This window comes from Danio rerio, chromosome 9, assembly GCF_049306965.1.
Source record: "Danio rerio strain Tuebingen ecotype United States chromosome 9, GRCz12tu, whole genome shotgun sequence".
NCBI classification, from domain to species: Eukaryota; Metazoa; Chordata; class Actinopteri; order Cypriniformes; family Danionidae; genus Danio; species Danio rerio.
Window position 1 is genome coordinate 24,112,813 of NC_133184.1, and position 26,102 is coordinate 24,138,914.

The 26,102-nt window shown below is 35.1% G+C and overlaps 1 protein-coding gene across 47 annotated transcripts in view; it reads left to right on the forward strand.

Moving 5' to 3' along the window:
• The window catches only part of dgkg (diacylglycerol kinase, gamma), a 246,909-nt gene that overhangs the window by 122,570 nt on the left and 98,237 nt on the right, over window positions 1-26,102 (forward strand). For 37 of the 47 annotated variants that reach the window (XM_073912639.1, XM_073912640.1, XM_073912627.1 and 34 more), the window contains 5 exons: window positions 1,684-1,791; window positions 4,059-4,132; window positions 8,544-8,618; window positions 16,782-16,867; window positions 22,552-22,641. In XM_073912639.1, coding sequence (XP_073768740.1) covers window positions 1,684-1,791; window positions 4,059-4,132; window positions 8,544-8,618; window positions 16,782-16,867; window positions 22,552-22,641 — 433 coding nt within the window. Of the gene's footprint in view, window positions 1-1,683; window positions 1,792-4,058; window positions 4,133-8,358; window positions 8,419-8,543; window positions 8,619-16,781; window positions 16,868-22,551; window positions 22,642-26,102 lie in introns of those variants that run through there. The other 10 variants (XM_073912667.1, XM_073912659.1, XM_073912657.1 and 7 more) reach the window with 1 other exon arrangement.

Sequence of the window (26,102 nt, forward strand, 5' to 3'; positions counted from 1 at the left end):
GTCTGTTCTGCTACTAGCGGAAGGTTCTGTATCTTCAACCAGAAGGTAAAAGATCATGAAATAGGAAGAGTACATGAGGTGGATTGTTTAGAATTTGTCTTGCTTCATTCAGAGTGCATTGCTCGCAGAGTGTTTGAATACTGGAAGATTACAGAAAGATTTCCATTGCATGTAAATAGATCATACCTGATGACACCCTCAAATACAGCCTGATAAAATAATTACATGATATTCTTGTCAACATCATATAACTATAACCTTCGTAGAAAATAAAGTCTTCTGTAAAGCTTTTTACAGATCCAGTGTCCCATGTTAGAGACCTATCCATATAAATCCCCAAATACTTGTATGACTGTACCCGAGTGATTTCTTATGTACAAACACTGGTAAATGCTCGACATCATACTTGGGATCAAAGATTATTTCCTTTTTTTTCGTATTAACTTTTAAGAAGTTTTCATCACACCACACAGCAAATTAATTAGTTTCAGAAAAATAAACAAACGGCAAACTTATTTTTCCAGCAAGCTTAAAACTATTGTATCATCTGAGTATTTAAAAATAAAATTATGTAGCTGTCTGCTTAAGCAGTCATTAGTATATAGAGTAAACAGAAGTGATGAGCTCACACAACCCTGAGGGACATCAGAACTACTATATTTAATTTGGGACAAACTATTATTTACTCTGACTACCTGAGTTCGGTTTGTTAAAAAGGAGCAATACCATTCAATAATTGTAGGATTTACTCCTAACTATTTTAGTTTCCTAATAAAAACATGTGGTTGAACTGAATTAAACGCTGAGGTAAAAGCAAAGATATGTACACGTGCACATGCATCAGGGCTATCTAGATGACTTAAAACAAAGTGCAACAGACTATTAATGGCATTGCATATACCTACTCCTTTGCTATATGCAATCTAAAGTGGATCAAGTTGATTACTAATATTCTCTCTTAGCACTAACACCATATTCTTTTTGAAGCATTTCATTATACTGACGTGAGAGCAATTGGTCTAAAATCATTGTTATCCACAGGAATGGCAATTTTAAGCATGTGGATTGTAAGAGATCTTTTCCAAATTGCTGAGACTACCTTCAAATTAATAGTTTTTTTTTTTTAAATAAAGAACACTACACTGGTGACAGATCTTCTGCGCATATTTTTAGTATACAAGCACTTAAGGGTCCATTATATGATGAGTAAAATTTCATTTTTTGGATCAACTAATCCTTTGAACACTATTTTTGAAAGAATTCATTACTGTGATGACAGTCATTTCTACAGTCTTCATTGTTTTGTGATCCTTTGAAAATGGTGGTGATTTGCTGCTCATGAATAATTTCTAATTATAAATTTTGGGGAAAAGTTGCTGAAAAAACTACTTAATGTTGTTATGAAAACTATGATGTATTTATTTTTTATGTTTTACTCTGTTTTGCACATCTTACTGATCCCAAAATATTAAATGGTTGCATGAACTTGATAACAAGAACTAATCCGAAAACATTGTAGAATGACCTATAATATATTACAATGATAAAGCTTGCTAAAATTAAAGAGAAAAAAGCCAGGCTTATCCTGAAATTACATTTGTGTTGTCATTTTGTCTTGGCTCTACACGAGTATTACTCCATGTCTGTTTGTTGATGTATACTGTAATGTCTCTAAATCTGTAGGACCGTCATTCTGCTGTCAAAAGAGGTGAAGGTGAATCATCGCCAAGTACCAGTCCTGAGGACACCGGCCAGTGTTTCAAGTTCACCGGTGATGGACAGGCGCTGCAAGTGAGCCCCTAGAAGACTAAAAATATCTGTATAACAATTTATTTTGATGGTCCCTTTTTGACTTCACTTTTGTACTACAGGTTAACTAAATGTTATTGGAGTACTTACATATAATTAAAAGACTGATTATAAATTAAAAATTGATATAAAAGGAATAGTTCAGACAAAATTAACAAAACATTGTTATTAATTTGCTTATTCTCAGTTCATCCAATAAGAAGGTGATTTTTGCTTCAGTAGATCCATAAAAAGGATATTTGGTGGTTCATAAAATGCAAAAAGTCAGTAGAGCACTATAAAACGTACTTTTAATGGCTACATTGTTGTAAATAATGTTCAGTTTTAGCACAGATGGTTTCACTTCAGCCATATGTATTTATTTTGTTTTGCATGTGTATGTTTGTTTGATCTTAATGTGCTAATAACTTTAAAGCGATAGTTTACCCAAAAATGAAATAATTTACTCACCCTTTATTTGTATCAAACCTGTTTGACATCTTTATTTTTTTTTTTTTTTGAACTCAAAAGATGATATTTTGTAGAGGTGTGAACCTACATGGTCTCACGGTGGGTTAGGATTATTATGCAATCGATACAATTCAGTTCGATATCTCGGTACATCACGGTGCATTGGCGATGCTTTTCATCCACAGTTTTATATTTTACTTCACAGCACAAGAATTCTTGTATTAAAATGTATAAATATATATTATATATTATTTGTAATTGAATTTTGTCCTTTAATATAAAACAGATAAATGTATACCTTTAAAAATTCAAGTACATTCACAGAATGGCATAAGTATTTATAGCAACAAACAAATGTGAATATCCCATTCGCTTTCTGAGCTTTGTCAAGTGAGTTCTTACACCCCTATGATTGGTTAAGTGCTCAACAGAAAGGGCTGTGATTGGCTCTAATGATCTGGTGCTGTACACCGATGAGTGACACTGATAAGCGGCAGCAGTGATCACAGCTGATCTATGATAGAAGGAGAAACTTGCTCTGCAGACACGTGCTTGTGTCTGTATCCAGACGTATTGCTGTAACAGCAGAGAGGAGAGGAACCGTTGCCTCATCGAAGAAACAATTTTGATACCCCTAATATTTTAAAGAAAGCTGAAAACAGGTAACCATTTATTACCTTTGAAGAAAAGTTAGAAGGAAAAAACTAAAAAAATAACCCCCTAAAGATTTTATACCCTGCTAGGGTGAGTAAATGATGAGTTAGTTTTCATCTTTGGTTGAACTATCTCTTTAACTAGAATTTTATGAATCTCCAAGAACCACGGTTTCAGATCAAATCTGTAAAGTCATTATGAAACACAACTGACACTTTTTACTTTATTAGCTCATGCTGTTATTTTTGGAGTGAACAATTAATGTATCTTAATGCACAGAAAAAAAACTTGTACTGAGGTTCAAACTCCATACTCAGGGATTAACTAATGGATGCTTAAAAACTGTTAATAATTATATAAACCAAAAACAAAAGTAAAACTACAGCCCTTCACAGTTGACTGTCACAAAAACAAATAAAACTTAAATACAAATTATCCCATGACTGGTCATCTCTTGGACTGTCATCACTCTCTTTTCAGGAGCTCCTCGGTGGGACTAGAAACCTGTGTGGCACACAGGTGAAACTCCTTTTTTACTCCACTCCCCCAGCTCTTGGCCCTGCCCCACTCATCAGGGTCATATTTAATCAAAAATCTATGTTCAGTTTTAGTTTGAAATGTGTTCCAATACTGAAGTAAGACTGAATCAACCTTTAGTTCACATATTTTAATAAAGAAAAAGGTCGTTTTGGATGGTCAGAGGGTGGAAAATTGAAGTCATATTTTCATTTTATTGTTGAGAATGAAAACTCTGCCGTCATTCACTCACCCTTTACTTGTTAACCTGTTTGAACTGTACTAAAGAATGTTGGAGCAGACATTGAGTTCAAGTTTGTTTTTGTTTTTTATTCCCAATACTGATATCAATGACTACAGGTTTCCAGAAATTCTTCAGAATATCTTGTTTTGTGTTAAACAGAAAACAGACATTCATAAAAGTTTGGCATCACTTGAGTGTGAGTAAATGGTGAGGAAAATGCTCATTTTTGTGTAAACTATCCCTTTAAGTCTACAATCTGCTAATACTAAAAAGTGCCATCATTGCCATGTAGTTGCAAAATTAATTTAAATCAGCAGTGAAAATGTGGAAATAAAGTCTAACCTAAGTCTGTGTGTGTAACTTTTTCTCTTTCTCTGTCTTCAAGATCACCCCTCTGCCCGGAACCCATCCCCTACTTGTGCTGGTTAATCCTAAAAGTGGTGGTCGGCAGGGTGAGAGGTAAGCATCTATAAAACTCAAACTGTTACATCATCATTTTTCATATTCCTCAACCTTCTGCTGTCAAAATGGAGGATTTGTCTAACCATCTAAAGTCAGCAGAATCTGCATTGACATGTACAACAAAAGTCCCACTCTTTTTCTCGCTTGCTGGCAGTGTCCTAAATACCATCAAAGCAAGCAGGAGACAGTAATGCTGTTTAAGGAGGAAGAATGTGGGTGTTGTTTCAGCTCTCACCACCCACCCATCGTCCTTCGGGAGACCAGTTTTGGGATTTTGTGCTGGCATCACCATAGCAACATCGTTTTAAATACCATTAATTGGCCGATTATCCTCCATTATTAGACATGTGCTCAAACAAAGACGTGATCACTGCCCTGGCCCCAAAAAAGAAAGACCATTTTGGTGGTTCTTTGATGCAAACAAAGGAACAGAGTGATCACCGTTGAATCATACTGTACCGAGTGTATTTTTTCCACCATGTTCACCCTGAACAGCATATTGAAAGCTCATTGGTCGGACTTGACACTTGACTGCGCTCTTTTGTTCTTTGCATAGGGATTGAATGAAGCCTTCAGTGTTGATAAGTGCTCAAATTATCACCCCCACATAAAAGCATAGCTTGTGACGCACCTCAAACCAACAGCCTGTCTTATTTTCCTCTCTCTCTTTCTCTGCGTCTTTGCATACTAACGGGCAGAGTAGCTAATGCAGTTAGAAGTGAAGGACATTGCAGAGTCCTCAATAATCATTTTATTACTTGAAGGTTATCGAGGAGCGCTGCTGCAACAGCATGCAATCTGTGTATGTGTGCTTCTTCCTTTTTTGACTTCATTGATTCTCAACTTCGTTTGGATTTTTATCATAATGGAGAGGAACGATGACAAATATCGTTCTGCCATATGTGGGTCTTTTCATGGAACAGTTCAACCAAAATAGAACATTCTGTCATCATTTACTCATCCTCGTGTTGTTCCAACATAAAAGCTGCAGCCTGCTTTTGGTGATTATTTCTTTGATTAACTGAGAGGGGGGGAAGACAATTGTTATTTTTAAATTTAAGTGGTAAATTTTTGTTATTCCAAATTTTTCACTATTTTCTGTTCTCCAAATGAGTGGAATGAGTTTGTTTCTTTTAATCTGTTGATGGTTATGTGGATCATCAACTTTACCTTTATTAAATAGTCTACACCTCAGTATGTGCTAATTACTTTTTGTAAGTGTGTGAACAGCTATTAATGAGAAAAAAATAACTTTCACTATTGGTGAGAAAATCAAATAAAATTCTATCTATAGTCTTATATCTATTTTGTAGTCTTATACTGTATTTTAGACTACAAACTAGATCTAAGTAAGACTATAGAAAGAATTTGATTAGATTTTCTAGTTTTAAATACAGCATACTTTACCTCATCTGTCAACATGCTGTAAATGGGGTTTGCCCTCATGAAACATTGTATGAAACACTTTAAACCACCTCATATTCAAAACACTCTCAAACTTTGCACAGCTTCCTTGGGACTGCTTGCATTAACTTTGTCCACAGTGATTTCTCAAAATTTAGCTTGTTTAGAAGTTTGTTTATTAAGTTGAACAATCCTTATTACAGTGCACAAGCCTTGCTAATGAATACACTACCTGACAAAAGTCTTATTGTTGATCCTGGTTGTAAGAGCAACAAATAATAATTTGACTTCTGTAAAGAAAAGTGGCAGAAGGCAAAAGTTTCTGATGAATCATCTGCTGAACTGCATTCCAATCATCACAAATACCACAGAAGTCCTAGTGGAACCCGCATAGAGCAAGATTCTCACAGAAATCAGTCAATATTGATGAAGAAATGAAGGGTTACATTCAGTATGGGCGCGTGTAAGAGATCTGCAGAGTGGATGGCAACATCAACAGCCTGAGGTATCAAGACATTTGTGCTGCCCATTACATTATAAACCACAGGAGAAGGCAAGTTCTTCAGCAGGATAGCACTCCTTTGCATACTTCAACCTCTACATCAAAGTTCCTGAAAGCAAAGAAGGTCAAGGTGCTCCAGGATTGGCCAGCCCAGTCACCAGACATAAACATTACTGAGAATGTCTAGGGTAAGATGAAGGAGGAGGCATTGAAGATGAATCCAAAGAATCCTGATGAACTCTGGAAGTCCTGCAAGAATGCTTTCTTTGCTATTCTAGATGACTTTATTGATACGTTTTTTGAGTCATTGCAGAGATGTATGAATGCAGTCCTCCAAGCTCATGGGAGTCATACACAATAATATTTTCTGCTGCACCATGACCTTATATTCTATACTGTACATTATTTCTGTTAAGTGACAATACTTTTGTCTAAGCAAAGTCAGACATTGGTGTCCGAATTAAATAATTAAAGATCAAGGCATGATCATATTTTATTTTGGTAAAATAAGCATGATCTAGAGGCCTTTGCCTTTCACATAAGTCACTTCTGATACCAAATGATCAACTAGAAGTCAAGTTATTATTTGTTGTTCTTAAAACTTGCATAGGTGACAAGACTTTTCTCAGGTAGTGTATACAGTTGAATACAAGTTATTGTATCAAGCATGGTAAGCCACCATAAAAATGCCAAGTTGACATTCGAAACATATTCCAAACAATTAAACCATGTTTTGCAGCCATGCAAATGCTTCAAATGTCTAAATTGTATTCTATTTGTCGCATAATCCAATAACAATAATCCTTACCTCCAGTGAACTGTTTGCTGCGACAAGGGTCAGTGAATTAAACAAGAGAAGAATATGATTTTGATTCATGAACAGATTTACAGAACATTTTGATTTTCACATACGTTTTAATGCATTAATTTACAGTCTGAATTCCTTTTTTCTGGTTACAGATTCTTTCTAAAAATGTATACAAAAATGTACAGAACCCTTGTGATAAGGTCACAGTGAAGGTAATTCATGTATAGTAAGCAGACATGTAAATCACAGCGCTTTATTAGTTTTACATTTACATTTAATATTAAATTTAATAAATCTTTGGGCTCCTCTACTGGCCATTACATAAGACATAACATGTTAATATAATATTTTTGCCAGACATAGTATAAATCATTTAGCCCAAAAAAATGTGAATTCATAACAGCTAAGAGGCATAGCATGACATTTGAGTGGAAAAACCTCCTTAGCTGTAATAAATTTAATGTAAACCATGGCTTCACATGGCTTATTGCTTTTTATAAAATAGTCAGTCCATATACGTAGCAGGCTTCACAAAATAAGACCGTTTCTTTGCTCAGTACTGATAGCAGAATGATTGCCAGGCAACAGTCACTGGTTGTAAGTTTGAAGAGTATTTTACGGCTTAGAACATTGCTCGCCCAATCAGATTAAAGGGCAGAAGCTATCCATTTTATAAAAACATTGTCACTTTAGAATTATAAGGTTCTATCCGACATTTTTTTTGTCAAAATTGGGTTATAACAATTTTATTACATTATGGGATGCTTTTTTATACGTTGTTTCCTTTTTTAGACTTTTTATTTAAAAAACAAATGTTACACACATACTGTTTGCTATTCGCTCATTCATTTTATTTTCGGCATAGTCCCTTTATTAATCTGGGGTCGCCACAGCGGAATGAACCGCCAACTTATCCAGCACATGTTTTACGTAGCAGATTCTCTTCCAGCTGCAAACCATCTCTGGGAAACATCCATACACACTCATTCACACACGTACACATACACAATTTAGCCTACCCAATTCACCTGTACCGCATGTCTTTGGACTGTGGGGGAAAACAGAGCACCCGGAGAAAACCCATGCGAACGCAGGGAGAACATGCAATCTCCACACAGAAATGCCAACTGATCCAGCCGAAGCTCAAACCAGCGACCTTCTTGCTGTAATGCGACAGCACTACCTACTGCGCCACTGTGTCACCACTGTTTGCTAAACACAGATAGAACCTTATTATTTCAAGGTGACAGCTTGTTTAACGTGATCTGAATCTAATACAAGTGTTCATTTTGTCGGGTAAGTTTAGGTCTACAACACCCTTTCAGTCTGGTTGACTTAATTCAGGTTAAAGTGGATTTTAATTGTAATCTGATTTAATTTCATTTTTAAAAAATCTATCCTTAATAACACTAATGTCTTTCTTGCCCTTTTTTAAAACCTATGTCATCTCTGTTGTGTTGTGTAAAGTGGCCAAGACATTCAAAAATTCATCATTTGCTTTTTTTACAGAAGAAAGTGTTCGGGTTTGGAATGACTTGAGGGTTGGTAAATGATGACAGAATTTCTATTTTTAGGTGAACAATTCCTTTAAGCCCTTTATCATAATGGAAAGTTCAAAGTGATTACACATTTAAAAATGTCATTCCTCTCTGTGAGTCTTTTAATGCTTTTCTGTCCCAATCTGTCTCCATCAGGGTGCTGCGGAAATTCCAGTACCTTCTTAACCCTAGACAGGTGTACAGTCTGGAGCGAGGAGGACCTATGGCTGGGTAAGTCTAACTAAAAGCCACCGTCAGATTTCAGTGTGCATGAACAAAAACAGTTTTTGAGTAATGACGGAATTGCTCAAAAACAGTTTGACATTCTCGTTGTTTTGTTCTGGCACGACTCCCTCTTTCTCTTATCATTTTGCTGCTACAAACCTGCAATAAAGTGAGCCAACCTGCAATCAACAAGTCTTAAAGAGGAACCACTCGCAAAGTGGAGCTGACTCTGAGAGCCCTGCAAGACATTTACTATGACTCAAGCAGCCCCCTGGTGTGTAGATATATTCATTCAAGCGTTCAGTGTTCTTGTGAGTCTGTCAGTCAGGACGAGGCTTCCTCTTTAAGTGAATACATTGTACTAAAGCCTCATCACCCATACACATCTCTAACAATGGACCAGCTCTGGGTCGTTTCAGCTGCAGCACAGTAGAGGAATCTGACAGTGCCGCTGCTGTGCCATCGTAAGTCACTGGAAAAATGTTGTGCAAGCACTGGTTTGGCACGTACTCCACCCCATGTCTGATCTAATTCTAAGCCGACTGCTGAGATCCCTCCTGAAGAAGCATTTTTTTGCTCAGACGTTGCTATTTCAGAGCTCAGGAGACATTCGTTTGGAAATTTGGACATTTGTTTCATCGTACACTCTAAAAACTGCTTGGTTCAACACAACTGATTATTGTGTTGGGTCAACATGAAGGAATTTAGTTCGTTTATTAGTTATTTAAAATTTTAAAATGGATTGATCATAAAACTAAAGTTGTCCCTCCAAAAATCAAGAATTTTGTTGTTTCATTTTAATATGATTAGTTTGAAACAAACAGCAAACACATTACTCTTAGAGGCATGAATTAAGACGCAAGAGGTTTTTGTCGCAATTCTTTGCTATTTTCAGACCAGCGCAACCCTAATTTTCATGTTTTGCACCATATTGTTTAAATAACAAATCCATTTGTGGCACTTTGTGGACTCATGGGTGTGCTGATTTAAAATAAAGGTGTGTTTAGGCGCATTGTTGGTGCATTACTATTTTGAAGAATTGAAATAGACCGCACCATTGACAATCTAAACGCAGGTCTAAAGTCCAGCGCAGAGCAAGTTAGTTATGCGCCTATGTGGGTTTTAACGCTTACACATTGCTTAAGACACACAGGATGTACAGCAATACACAAATATCTTCCCATATGAAAAAAAAATTACATTAAAATGTTACAAAAAATATTATTTTATTAAAAAGCCTTTTTACAGTTTAATCATGACCATTTTTATTTGTATAATGTTATTATTATTAGCAGTATTATTTATTATATGCATATTTATATTTGTTTCAATAATAACTACTTTATTAAAACAAAAGTATAGCAGTCGGAGCTGTCACTATATGAGGGATAAAATCCGGACGTGTGTTTGGATAGAACTTTGTTTTTTTGACCACACTTCTTTATTATTGTTCATTTATTCGTTTGCTGGAAATTAGAACTGAATTTAGAAAAAGTTTTGAAACAAATCATATTTAAACAAAATTAAATATGTAGGCTAATGGATGTCTTCAGTGCAGTGCATACAACAAAACTTCCTTATCCACAAAAGTAAAGGAGTAAAAAAGTCAAAGATAAAGAGAAAGTAAAGAGGCCGAGTGAAGGAGGCTCGTTCTATATCCTCGCACTGCAGATGGTTTGTTTAACTGTTTTCTCGCAAGTGAACCATTCAGTTTTTCCACCTACAAATTCCACCATGTAAATAGCAAATGCAGCATGGCGTGACGCAACTGGCTCTTAAAGGCAATGGGAGATGAGGCTCTGATTGGTTTGATGCTTGTTATGCTCAAAACAAACCCATAACTCTTTAGGAGAATCAGTGAAACCCTGTTAGACTATGCGCTGTGGTGCAGACAATATTTTTCCATCCTTAAAAGAGCAAAAAAGGGGTATTCAGACACGCCCTTAATGCTTTTGTGTCATGCACTTTAGGCTGACTGAGATGATCCTGATTGGTTCTCTTGTGTGCGTTCAAAGTATCAGAGTAACACATGGTGTTGCTTTAAAATAATGGTCCCTTAGTTAATGCTAGTTAATGCATTTACAATATTTGTACAATGTTTACTATAGTTCAAAATTTACGTATGTATTGTTAAAGCACTATAAGTTAATATGAATATGAATTTCATTAACTAATATTAACAAAGAAATAAGTACTCTAATAAATTTATTTTGTTTACCTTAGTAAACACAATAACTATACTTTGAATTAAAGGTACTTAAGATATCAGTGAGGCAGTACCTATTTAAAAGTGACATTTTTGGACTTTTAAGGTAGTAATGTGTACCTTTAAGATACAATATTTAAAATAAGTTTATGTTATTTATGTAATATTTATTTATAAAAACTATCATTTGTATGTCTTTATTGGTCTTCTGTTACCTCTGATGAACTTAAAGACAAAACAGAATAAACACTCAGAAAGCAATTTAAACATATTTTTTATTTATTAATTCACACATCGAAAAGATCTTTTCTTGCACTCTCACTTCCACTAAGTACACTTACATCCATAGTATAAACCCACTCAAAACACAAGAGTACATTCCGTTCAGCATCCTGCGGTTCAGGAAGGGAGAGAAAGAGAGAAATACAGAAGAAAAGCTAAGCAGTGGTCGTTTGTAACCTTTCGTCCCAGATCTCCCTCCCACCACACTTCTGTAGTCACGACCAGAGCACTGCTCATTCAGCAGAGAACACTAAAAGAGAGAGAGAGAGAGAGAGAGAGAGAGAGAGAGAGAGAGAGAGAGAGAGATGGGGGGGTGGGGGGATGGGGGGTTCTGTGACTGCTGATTTCACTCAAGCACAGCATTATGACCATATTTACCTTAGTCTTAAGCACTTAAGCTAATCAGAAGCATATAGATCAAGGATCAACAGACAGTTTATTCATCTGTTTATTTGTTTTATTTATTTATTTGTCTTTTTGACAAACAAATTTTGTTAAAGTTTTGATAAAACAATATTCTTTGAAAGTTTGGGGTTTCTATTTTTTTTATTTTTTTTATTTTTTTTTTTTTACAATGGATACTTTTTGAGGAGGCATTAAACTGATTAAATTGCAATAATGACACTGTGAATTGAAAAATGTGCATTTCCACAAAATTGTAGACCACAGAACAGGCTGTGCAATGGCTTTTGAAAATTCAATGTTGTCATCACAATAGTTGATAAAAAGTAATTCATTGCAAAATCATATAGAGTTATAAAATGTCATAAGATATGTTTTAATACAATAAAACATTTACAAAAAATCTACCATATCCAAACTTTTGAATGGTATTATACATTTTTATTCCCTTTGCTTTATTATAAATCAATAAACTTTATATTAAAAGGTCTTAAAATGTCTTCAATTTCAAAACCAAAACTTAAAAAGGCCTAAAAAAGTCTCAAAAACCCTACTTTCTTACACCTTGGATTGAAATCATAAGCTGACAGTTAAACAGCTGAGCAAGCATCTTTTAAACTTTAGATCTATTGACCTTATTCTCCGCAGACGAGCGGGCGCTGCCATTTGAATCTTTTTGGCACGAGACTTCCGGTCTCATTCACTTCCATTAAAACACATTAAAAACTGCTCGTTTCGCTGTTTAATGTTGCAAACTGATATTTCCTTGTTATATTATTCTACTTGGTCTGTATAGTCATGCAAACATTTGTTTGTAGAGCAAGTAGTTTGACCGTTTTTTGCCGTTTATTATTCCTTGTCATTTCTCCTATAGGCGACTGAAACGGAAGTTCTAAGACAATCGCGAAAACAGGCGCACTTCCGCATTTTAGAATAAGGTCAATTGTGTCTGTATTTTGCTGGCTGTAAGTGGGAGGAGTAATACACAAAGGGTAAAGAGGCTGTACGGGTGCTGATATTAATTAAATAAATCACAGCTATCAACCAATCAGATTCAAGAACCAGACAGACCTGTTATATATAAAATTTGCATTTATTTCAACATTTTATGTTTATGTTAGGTTATTTCACATTAAAGGCATTAAAAAGAACATATTGTTTACCATAAAAGTGAAATTACTGAAACTGCAGAGAGGATTCTGAGAAAAAGGATAATTTAGAAGAATATAGTTTTCTTATTTTAAAACTATTGATCTGGGATCTGAACAATGGTCAAAAGAGCACTGAAGAGTCTGTTTTGGATTTATATGGAATAACACTCACACAGATTGCTCAAGTGTCTGTTCTTTGTTGCTCGTGTCATTGGAGAGGGAATTGTTTACGCAAAGCCCATCTCTACAACAGCAGCGTTTGTTGCCATTTTTAACAGACGGCACTGGAACATTACAAATTTATCTGGAGCAGAGCTCATTTAAACAGCCTGAAACACGATTCCAGCCCAAGTCTGTCCAGATTCACACAGCCATAATTCCTGTTTCTCTGTTTATCGAACTTTAATGGGCATCCATGTTGAGGATGTTCTTGTTTATATACTGCTTATATTTATATGCCATACAGTAAGAAATATAAGCTATACGGCTTGAATCCAATTGACTGCATTTTCATTGTAAATGATGTTGCACATTTAGTCTTCTGTTTTGCTCTTGTCCTGCATGCATAAATCATACTGCATTGTCAGAGCCCATCAAAACAGGTTACACAGTATTAATATTTCAGACAGTTGTGTGAATGCTCTGCTGCTTTATTGCGTTCAGTGTTACAGTAGATCCCACATGTGCGTAAATTTGCAGGATATGTCCTAGACTCATCCATGTACTGCAGTTCTGCTCCTGACCAGCAGAGGGTGACGTCTTCTTCAGCCTCTGTTCTGTTCAGTTCTACAGCACAGTGGAGAGATGCAGATCAACTGGGTATAGTGTAGAGGGGATAGCATAGATTTTGTGACACTATGCAACATTGATGGCTATTTTTACAATGCTATGAAGGGTAGGTTCAGGGATTGGGTTACATGTTAATAAAACACAATGTAGTCCGGTCAGAGCTTCTAGCAACAACCAATCAACTGCTAGTACACGTGTAAAAGTTTGTACTGTATTATAAATGTATACGCAGAACAATCAGGTCCGTAGGCAGCCTGGCGAAAGGGCTGGTTCTTTTTTTTTTTTAAGTGATCTCTTTGCAGTTATGCGACACATTTTCTGTTTAATTATGAGGTTTAAGTACTGCAATTTAGTGTGATTTTAAGCACATTTTGTTTGCTGGGTTAGCTTGTCAGATGGTCACACTTTTTGATGTACCTAAAACATTTTCTAAAGATTTAGAATTTTAAAAAAATGAAAGAATAGGCTACTTATTTTTAGGCTATTTTATGATGTATCACTAGGGGGAAAACAGCACTCTGTTAAAGTTTTAAATCTAAAACCGTGGCCTAATGTAATTTTTTTAGGCAAAAAACAAACTGACCAGCACATTTAACCTTCCTTAGTCTCAGAATCTGGCCATGTGAATAATAAAAAATAGATAGATAGATAGATAGATAGATAGATAGATAGATAGATAGATAGATAGATAGATAGATAGATAGATAGATAGATAGATAGATAGATAGATAGATAGATAGATAGATAGATCACCATTTGTCTAGCTTCTCTTGTAAAAAAAAATTACATTTGAAAGTTTATGAATAACAACAATAGCCTTATTAGTATTAATAGATTAATAGCTTTTAGTGCTTCACATCTTTTTATTGGTAATTTTTTCTTTGAAGAATAAGAATAAAAGTTACCTATAAAAATGTTTTCTCTATAACAACAATTCAGTGAAAGTTAACTTTTCTTGCAGCAAATTCAGCTTGGGCTTTTTTCGATGGGTTATTTTGATAATTTATGATGGAATATAGGACAAAATAGGACAAATAAGCTCATGTATGGAACAATACTGGACCTTTGTTAGCTGGGGGGGGTCTTCTGAACCTACTAAACTCCCTTAGGCTACGGACCTTACAATAGTGTTTAAATCATTTTCAATTTAAAATGATCAGTAAATTTTACTTACTTACTTACTTACTTACTTACTTTAACGAAACTGGGTAATAATAATTAGAAAAAATACAGCTTTGAAAAAGCTGTCTTTACAGTTGATACATTTATAATAATTCTTTCCATAAAAGATCTGATACCTTTTTTTTTTTTTTTTTTTTTTTTACAAATTTTATAGAAAAATATTGTAAACTCGTCACCTTGGAATTACAAGGTTCTCTCTGCGTTCTAAATGATTTTGAAATATTGAGCTTCAAAGTTTTTGCTTTCCGTATAGCAAACAATAAGTGTGTAACAGTTCTCTTTCATGCATTAACATGACAGAGACCCTAAAAGTACTCTAAGTGGAAATGATCAAAATTCTTCTCAATTTGCAAATTGGGGTAAAATAAACAAGGCAATTGCAGATAGAACCTTCTAATTCTGAAAAGTCATTTCCCGCTTGGAATTGTAAGGTTCTATCTGGCAGATCATTAATTGAAGCATTACTTTTCAGGGAATACAATCAGTCTGCTTATTAATTTAATAAAAACTTTTTTTTTTTTTTTTTGCTTTTTATAACATTTATTTAATGTTTAGGATGTTCAAATTAAGCACACAAGGCTGTGCTAAACATATTTTCCAGTGCTGATGTTAATTTTATGTCATTAATATGGTCAAATTTATTGAATTGTATGCTTTATATGAACTATTGAATTATTTTTAATGAATTATATGCCCCATGAATTAAATTAATTATTTGTCTTCAAGGCCTAATATCAAATTTAAAGATTTTAATAGAAAATAGACAATGAGCAAATTAGTTGTTTAACAAATACTGAAGAATGTTTCACTGACTATAAATACACAAATAAATTTCACATTTAATATATTCTTTCATACATTCAATCATTTTCTTGTAGGCTTAGTCCCTTTATTAATTCGGAAAGCGGAATGAACCACTAACTTATCCAGCACGTTTTTACGCAGTAGATGCACTTCCAGCCGCAACCCATCGCTGGGAAATATCAACACACACACTCATACACACTCATACACTACGAACACTTTAGCTTACCCAATTTACCTGTATTGCATGTCTTTGAACTGTGGGGGAACCCGGAGCACCCAGAGCAAACCTACGCGAACGCAGGGAGAACATGCAAACTCCCATTTAATTTATTACATTGTTTAAGTAGTTTCTTTTTCAACAATATCAAATTGAACTTTTCATCTCAATGTCAAAAAATGCTTCTAAATCAGCACATTTGCACACATCTTTTCAGTTTCTAGTTTCGTCTCAATTTTGTGTGGTGTGGCATTATTTAGTCGACTTTGACTTTGTGTTTCTTTCTGGTCTTTTCCGCTTTTTTTCTTTACCAGCGGGGGAAAAAAAAAAGAGATATGATTCATCCAAAAAATATAACAATTGGTAAAATTAAGAAATGTTTTCATTTGTTGTGATTGAAAAGAATGCACCAAATATTGACTTTTTAAGTCTTCTAATGTTAAAACATTGGTATTGTGGTAAGGTTATAAGTATAAACATGACCTCTTTTTTTGTGATATTGTATAATTTAAAACATACATTTTTATTTGATATTAAGCATATAAAAATGCTGTAAAAGGCACCATTTTTATGATTTTAAATTTGGAAGAAATTTCATCAGTAGCTTACAGAATAAAATCCAAGTTAAGTTTTACTAAAACTCATAACTATAAATCATAAGTCTAAAGATACTGATAATTATCAAGCAGTCCATAAGTTTAAACTCATCTCAGTAAAAATAATAGTTTGAAATAAATTAAAAATTAGTGTTTTGAGGAAAGCCAGCACATTAACAATAGGTAGAAAAATGAAGGGTTTATGTAAGGACACACACTGTAACAGTCAAACGTGGGTGAAAAATACAGTAGCAAATAAAAAAAAATCATCTTGTTTGTTGAGCCTTCAGGAGCCTTTTCAGTTCCAGCGATTTGTTCCCATGACAGTGAATGAAAAAACAAATGCTATATGTGGCGTCCTTCAGAACAAACTGTACGCTGCCACTGGAGAATACTGTCAGTTCTGTAGATTATTGGGTAGTGCTTTACTGCAAGGTTTTTCACACCACAGGATCACGTTAATTATAAGACCAAGAAAATCTTTCATCCAAACTCATGATAGTAAATTCAGCATCCCATTGTTTCCATATCTCCCAGGCTCAACTTTTTTCGAGATGTGCCTGATTTCCGTGTGCTGGCCTGTGGAGGCGATGGATCAGTGGGGTGGATTTTGGACTGTATTGGTGAGTACATATAAGCATCAGTGCTTTCCTAAGCTGTAATAATTAACAGTGGTACATGGACTTAATAGACCATCAGACCAATGTTGCAGTTACACAGTACATGCATAAATGGCACAAACAGCAGGCTCACATGAGGAGCACAAATGAGTTATTAGACTTATGTAAATGCAGCTGCATTTCAGCTGCTCTGTTGCGAAAAAGAATAGTGATTTCTGGTTTACTAAAAATTAATTTTATCTTTCATAATTAATATTTGAAGACGTTTTATAAGGACAGATGTTATTTTATATTGACTGTGGACACACTATACATCAGGGGTGTCCAAACTCGGTCTTGGAGGACCGGTGTCCAGGAGAGTTTAGCTCCAACCCTAATCAAACAAACCCAAACCAGCTAATCAAGCTCTTAATAGATATACTAGAAACTTCCTGGCAGGTGTGTTGAAGCAAGTTGGAGATAACCTTTCGAAGACACTGGCCCAGAGTTTGGACACTCCTGTTATACATACACACAGGTCTGTCCAAACATATTACAAAAGTTGATTTTCATCATACTGTTGGTGCTAGGGCTGTGTGATTTGGGGAAAATATCTATTTTTATTTATTTACATTTTTTTTTACAGCTAATGCGATTTTGATTTGATTTGCGATTATTTGTTGTCAAGCTTCAGCTCAATAATCTGGATTGTAGCTTATTCTAGCTAAAATGCAGTAAATGTTAGTTATAAAAAGGAACTAAAAAGTAACTAAACTAAAAAGATATTAGCTTATATTAGCAAACAACTCTGAAACTGTAAAAAATACAGGGTTCCACACAATTCATTTGTGTTGTTCCAACACAAAACGATTAAGTTTACTTAACACTTTTAACAAATTTATGTGGATTGAACATAAAAAATTAAGTTGTCCCAATGAAGTCTCAAGAATTGTGTTGTTTCAGCTCATTTTAGTTAAGTAGTTTGAACAAGTAAAATATATTTTTAGCCACCTGTGGTGCTTTTTTAGGTGCTAGATGATGTATTTCCTTGTGCCGTGGGAACAATTCTGGGATAGCTCTTACAAATGACCTGTTTTTGTTTGGTGTCTGCGAAACCAAAATGTTCCCATATTACTGCCGTGCTGTTTTTCTTTGATATTAATAAGTCTATTAATGCTTTTGAAGCAGCAGACGCAATCATCCCACTCGTTTGAGCTTTCCTGTTTGTTTCTTTTTATTGTGGGTGTTCTGCATAGTTCGGTTGTGCAATTGGACTCAAGGAAAGTGTGCTCACTCAATGTGCTAGTAAGACTGTCACACACAGCTGGCAGTCATGCATTTGCTCTTGCGTGGGGGAAATTAAATAGAATATATTTTATATCGCAGCCTCTTGCGATGAGCTAAATCACAACGTTTCAAATCGTGATTGTGATTCGATTTCGATTAGTCGCACAGCTCTAGTACTGACGTTAAAAGAGGACCCAAATCCCGGTGATTGTAAGGCCCATCGCAATGTGACGTTGGAGTGCGGTTTTCCCCACCCACCAAATTAATTGGCAGGCACCATGTTTCTATAATAACATGTATACATGTCCACAGAACATTGTTTTTTTTTTCAGCTGCTTTGGGTTTAAAGCCACAGGCTACAAAAACAGCTAATGTATTCAGACTGCAAAATAAGCAGATTCAAAAGGCTGTAATAAATAATCTGATGGATATTTTGAGCTGAAACTTTACAGACACATTCTGGAGACACCAAAGGCTCATCTTACATCTTGTAAAAGTAATAAAATAGGTGCCCTTTAATCATATCTAGGTCCTAACCAGGCAAAACCCAGCTTTGCTTCAGTGGGCGACCATGTGAGAGCTGCAGAGAGCTAGCTGGCTAATGTTTTTTTCAGCTAATGTTCAAAGGTTTCTTTGACCTGACCTGAGAAAAATTTGCATAGTGTATCTTCTTTAAACAAAGCAAATTAGTGCAAGCATTATTATTTTAAACACTCCCCTCCCATTAAAGGTATAGTTCACTCAAAAATGAACGTTTACTCTATTTACTCACCTTGAGGTGGGTCCAAATCTCAACAAGGTTCTTTATGCTATTGAACACAAAAGATGATATTTTGAACAAAGTTGTAAGCCGGTAACCTTTGACATCCATAGTAGGAAAAGCAAGTCAAATAGACGTCAATGGTTATCAGTTTCAAGCTTTCTGCAAAATATTTTCTTTTGTGTTCATCAAAAGAAAGAAAGTCAAACAGTTTTGGAAGTATGTAAATGATGACAGAATGTTGAACTTAGCACTTAGCAGCTAGCTCTCTGCAACTCTCACATGGTCGCCCACTGAAGCTAAGCAGTGCTGCGCCCGGTCAGTACCTGGATAGGAGACCACATGGGTTGCTGCCAGAAGTGGTGTGAGTGAGGCCAGCAGAGGGCGCACAACCCGCAGTCTGTGTGGGTTCTAACGCCCCAGTATAGTGACGGGGACTCTATTCTGCTCAGTGAGTGCCGTCTTTCGGATGAGACGTCAAACTGAGGTCCTGACTTTGTGTTTAAAAAGGATGTCCCTCGAAAAAGAGTAGGGGTTTTCACCCCGGCATTCTGGCCAAATCATGGCCTCCCAACCCTCCCCATATCATAATTAGTCTCCTCTCCACCAATCAGCTGTTGTGTGATGTGCGGTCTGGCGCAATGTAAATGCCGTCGCGTCATCCAGCTGGATACTGATTTCCTCCTATGTGTAAAGCACTTTGAGTGCTCAAAAAAGTGCTATATAAATGTTAGGAATTATTATTATTATTATTATTATTATTATTATTAATATTAAAAGTCCCCTTAAATTTACATCTAGCAGGGAAACTTCTACTAATGCAAATGCAATTAAGTTGCAACAAAAATCACTGTGTCCACACTAATGTCTCTCTGTTTATTAAATATATTCTAACAGTAGCTTTTTTTTTTGTCAAAAGCAGGTTTATGAAAGTAAGCCCTTAATATTAAGTCATATTATTACCACTGACATTATTGCATGAGAATTTTACTGTACTAAATGATGGCGTAATGATTTCTGTAGTGCTGATTTATAGCTGAATCACAGTTGTTGAATAAATGATGTTTTTGGCTTAACTGACACTGTTTATGATCTATACTGAATCAACTTTGAACTGGTTTGAATTGAACAAGTAAGTGAACAAGAAAACAGATCAATACTTACTTTAAGTATGAAAAGCTGGAGTCATTATTTAAACAGGCCAACATTTGCATTCAAGTTTATATATAGGATGCACTGCATGGCTTGACTGCATTCTATATTTGCTGCTGTTTGCATCACATCCTAAATCAATAAAGCATGTCAGTGAATGAATCTGCAAATATGTGAACATAAGGACGTCCTTTCACATGGTCCTTGAAATGAGGTTGGCTCTTATTTAAGGCACATATAATCATGACGTTTAACCGTCAGATAAATTGTTCACAAATCATTGTTTCTAGGAAGCGTGTTGACTCATATGAGTGAATGCAGGCTAACAGTAGAGATATAATGGCCTGTCTTTCCCTTTTCTGACAGCCGTATTGATGTTAATGGACGAGCGCTGGAGAGGAACCTGTGTGGGCGGTGGCAGATATCACTGTTAAAAGCTGATTTAGAATCAGCTTGGTTTCCAAACCTTTGGCTCAAAATTGCAATTGGCCGATCGTGCTAAAACCTGAACTCAGAACAGAAGGGATGTGCTCTTTATCCCTTCAGAGACTCTTTAGCCTGGCAAATTGAGGAGGACAGGGACACACGTGGGAGTTTGTCTTCCTGACGGCCCTAAATTGAAGATTTAGGAGCAGCTTTTGAAAGAGAGCCGCTCTGCGATCAGTACTTTTTTGTTGTTCACCCACACGAGTTTGACTGGTATAAAAAAATGTCTGCTGCTGTCGCTTACTCAGAGAGCCCCTGCGGTTAGGCAGTGCATCACGCCATACGGACCAGCACTGAAAACAACGTCCCCGCAGTCCCTGTGCACACAGCAATGAGCCACACAGGGACAGTCAGCGTGAGGACAGAAACATACAGTTCATCATGTTGGTTCTGCTCGGCCGATACTGTAGCACACACTGCTGTTTGCTTCAGAGAGAAAGAAACAAATTTATTGTGAATTAATGTTACATAGGAATGATTCACAATAATGTGTGAAGACCACAAAAGCCAATGTTATCTGCCTTAAGTTTGCGAGTCAAATGGAAGAACAGACTGAAATCTCTCAATATTACATAATAAACTATCCGGCCACTTTATTAGTTACACCTTACTAGTACTATTGCCTTCAGAACTGCCTTAATTCTTCTTGGCACAGATTCAACAAGGAACTGGAAGTCTTCCTCAGAGAATTTGGTCCATATTGGCATGATAGCATCACAAAGTTGCTGTAGATTTGTATAATACACATATTTTCAAATTTATCTAAATGCTGTTCTCACTTATAACACACTGCTGACTGGTTATTTTAACTAAATAAAAAAATATTCTTTGCCTCAGCAAACAATAAAATAGTTTTAAAAAACATCCAAAAATTTTGTAAGTACACAGTCTTATCTCATTGTTTTTCTGTTTTAACCAAAATGATCTCACTGTAAATGTCAAGGAGGGTTGTTTTTTAAACATGGGATACATATAGGATATATTCAGTTCCAAAGTAATAATTTACAGTCGTTGTATTGCAGTGGATGAAAACAAAGAGTTTGGGATCAGTCTTTTTTATTGTCTTTTGTACTTTTATTAAGCAGGAATGCATTGAGTATCATGACATCAGATGTATTTAAATTGTTACACAATTTATATTTTGAATTTACATTTTCATGTAATTTATATTTAATGTATTTTTGTAACAAATGTATCATGTAAATTTATTACATTTTTAAAAATGCTATTCATTTGAACTTTTTTCGTTTGAAAAGAAATGCCATGGCAACTCAACCCGGATATTAATAATAAAAATAATAAATGTTTCATAAGCATCAAATCAGCATATTAGAATAATTTCTGAATGCTCATGAGACACTAAAATTCAGCAGAGCTGTTACACTAAGTGTATAAAATACAAAAAAATTATAATAATTGGATGGCAATGTTGTTACAATACAATTCCAGCAGTGAAAATTACTAAACCAAACTAAGCTGAACTTCCACTCTGAAAACTGGACTGACACAGTTTCAGTTTACTAAAACTTCCATGTTAAGCTGCTTTGACACAATCTATATTGTAAAAGCGCTATAGAAATAAAGATAAACTACATTAAATTGAATTGAATGTAGCCTTGGTGAGAATAATATATCTAAAGCATGAAATAATCTTACCAAAATCAAACTTTTGAACAGCGGTGTACATTCTTTTAAATGCATTAAACATAATCATAAAATTTACACTTTAAATATCTACTTTAATTTATAGTAATACCAACGATGCCCTTGTTGAACCCTAAATGGCAACAAAATTCAAACCAGATGTTTTCAAACAGGTTTTCTCCCATATCTTTCATCATTAGGCCAAACAAATATCCCCACCCCAAACATACTGTAGAAATAAAGGTTGCTCTGACGTTGCCACTGTATGTCAATGTTTTGAGTCCCAGTGTTTACTTTTTTCAAGGAACTCTGCACAAAAAAAACATTAAAACATGAAAATGACACAGCACCTTTAATAGCTCTCTTTGTTTCTCCTCAGATAAGGCCAGTTTTGCTCGTCATCCACCGGTTGCGATCCTGCCACTGGGGACGGGGAATGATCTGGCCCGCTGTCTGCGCTGGGGTGGAGGTGAGGATAAAACAAGACTGTCTATCAGCAGCTGGAGGGAATTACTGAAGGCCTTTGAAACCAAACTTAAAGGGCTTTCCTTTGCAGGACCACTCATGTTGAGATTAGCCTTTCATTTCTTTGAATCTGAATACAATACTGTGTAAACCCTTCAAAAGGACTTTGAGGCTGCTTTCTTTTAAACATTTGTACGCACAGCCCTGTACAGAAGGTCAGAATGTAATAATCAAACTTCATCATAGTTAGCTCCAGTCACATGAATGAGGCAGCAGGATTTGCTGAGACCACACTCGAAACTAGGATTGTGATTCTGTGTTTTTCATCACACCAATCTTCAAGGTAGTTCACAAAAAAAGTAAATCCTGGCTTCATTTGTCATCAGCACGAAAGGAGAACATCTGAATAATGTCAAAGCATTGTAAAAGCAGTCTTTATTATGTTTCCAACTTGAAACCAGTGTGTTTGTCAACTGAACAAATGAAGATGAGTCAGAAATGAATCATTCAGGCCAGTTTTGACAACACTATTAAATAGATAGCTTCTTAGTGGTTATAGTTAAAAAAGGTTTGACACACTAAAAAAACAAAGCAGTTCTTTAACCTTTGTGTACTGTTCAAATTGACTACCCTTTCGTTATGTTCGTGCCTGTTTTTGCCTTTATTGTCTTCCATTATAACAATTTTTTTTATTATTGCAAAGCAATGACACCAATTATTCATGCATTTTTGACTGTTGGTCGTTTTCCCTGTTGTTTCATTTTTACTGTTGCTCACTTTTTGGAAGCATTAACCCTTTAGATTTGCCTGGGCAAAAAAACATTTAATATTTATAAATGGAGTTCTATGGAGTAAAACAGAAATTATAGTGTGCGTGCATAAATACACTTATTTGTCATGATCACCAGCGATCACCTCTTGCAAGATCGCTGGTGAACTACAAACTCATCCATGCACGCCGTTACACAGACCAGTATTCTATTCTCTATCACTATTCTCCACTGATCACACATGTACTGTACAGCTTACTCTCGTTGTTATTGAATATTAGGACTAAATATACACCCTACACCACGTCAAAAGAGTGATTTGTTTACAAACTGGCCATCATTTGTACTCTTATAAGCTTTCATGAGTATGTCAATGAGAGCTAGGAGAATGTAGATCTCAAATTTTTCATTAGATAAAGATTTCTGTCTCACTGTTCATCTCCTAAAATTATCAAAGCTTTTGAATATTTGGAATGTATCAACTGAGTAATTTTTTATTTTGCTTTTGTATTTCAAGCGTGAAAATTCTTATTCAGTACTTCATTTCATTACTTTATTTCATTGAATCCAAAAAATTCACTACATTTTTTAGAGAAAATTTGGAAAATGAGGTTAACTAAATGACATTTAATAACTAAATGATTATTATTTCAGGAAAGTCTATCATTTTAGTGGCTTCATATAATCAATTCGCTTTCATATTTTTATGTATTTTTGCAGATATATTTTGTGTTTTTAAAATTTCTATTTCATTTAGTTTTAGATTTTAGATTCATTTTTGCTACTTTAGTTATTTATTTCTAAATGTTGATATATTTGGATTTTATTTTATTTCAGCTTTAATTTTGGTAGAGGACAACAACACTGTTAACAGCTGGTATGAAAAAATAAGTCAGTTACAGCCATTCCTTACAAGATATAAAAGAACTTTATATTTAGTGTGTATATATGGTCTTGCCAATCACTTAAGAAGCAAGAGGCCTGCACTCTTTTATTCCTGTGTGATTACATATATGCGTTCTTGATTAGATATGTGGCTTTTTTCAGTAAGTTATGATAGACTGATATGCATCAGTGAGCCTGCGTCTGCTTGTAAGACAGGTGTGGATGGTCTTGTTGAGGCTGCCGAATTAATTGGTGTTTCCTGTGTGAGCATGTGCGTGGTTTGTTTGAGCGGGTAAGATTTTGCCTGAATGCTTTCTTAATTTGATTTGCATGGTAGGCTTTTTTTTCTCTCTCTCTCTCTCCGTGTAAGTAGATTGACTTTAAAACACGTTTCACCTGTAGACAATGAAGAGGCAACATGTGAGTGTATATTCATGTAACATGTGGCTGGAACTGTCTGCATGTCTGGTCCTGAAAAGCACAGCGGGCACCTGGTTGTCATCACATGTCATATTTTGCTCTTTGGGTTGCCAGGCAAGAGTCAATATCCCCACCTGACGCACAGCATGCGGCCCTTGTTAAGAGATGGTGATGTAAGAAGTAGCTTCTGTGTCCATTAGGAAAAAATTGCAGTTATTTGGAAAGGTTGCCAGTCATAGACAAAATTCTCCTAGGTCACGGTGTTTAGCCCATAGGAGATGTAATAGAGTTTTGGGGGAGAAATTAATTGGACATTTTTGGACAAGGTTCTAAAATGAAACCCACTGCGGCCCTGTGTACAGCTTGATGCAGAAATTTTATTTTAATAACCCCCAAAACTGTATTATTAAACTGTTTTGATCAATCTATTTGCAAGTGTATGACTCATAATAAAGGTGTATATAAAGTCTAAAACTTTTAAGCTTGTCCAATTCTGACCACTTTCAGACTTTTGATCAAGAACAATCAGATTGCTGTTGTGATGTAAAGTAGATGCTTGTGGTCAAATTTGTTCAAACAGCCACAAATTAGCAGCTAATCTAATGCCTAATAAAGTGTGCTGACCAGACAGGATTTAAACTTTGCCATAAATAATTGTGTTTCCTCTAAAGGCAAAATAAAAAATCAAATATTCTCTAAGTAGTCCCAATTCTAACACAAACAGCAGGCCCGTAGCCATAAGTGATTTGGGTGGGTCGAAAAATCCACTCCCCACTGACAGAGGTCCAGAATTGGCCATTGATCCAGAGTTTTTTTTCCACTATTTTCTTTTTTTTTTTTTTTTTTTTTGACTGATAGGCCATCATAAATTGTCCAAATAACCCATCAAAGGTTTTAAGAATATTCAGAATATGATGTAAGTTAAATAGACAAAAACTTTTACAAGTAGTCTAACTTTTATTCTAAATCTTGGACCTTATTCATGAAAGGAAAAATTGACCAGTAAAATGGTCCGAAGCACCAAAAGGGACCATTATTAAAGTTATTGTTGTGATCCATGAATTTTCTAATATTACAAGAAAGGCTATAAAAAAATCGTAAAGCTCTTCATTATTATTATTATTATTATTATTATTATTATTATGTTTGAATTTTTTTTATTCAAATGGCCAAATGTGTTGGCAAATTTCATTTTTGTCTAATAAATGACAACAGGCTGCATTTTTTCTAATGGTATATGATGTAATAACTTTGTATTTATAAAAAAAATCATGTTTTTTTATTATAAATCTGAAGGAAATATTTTTAGTAAATCAAAAATTGACAATCTGTCTAATTAAATAGAAAATGAGGTGAATAACTGCAAAAAAAGTCCCCCTCTTTCACTGAG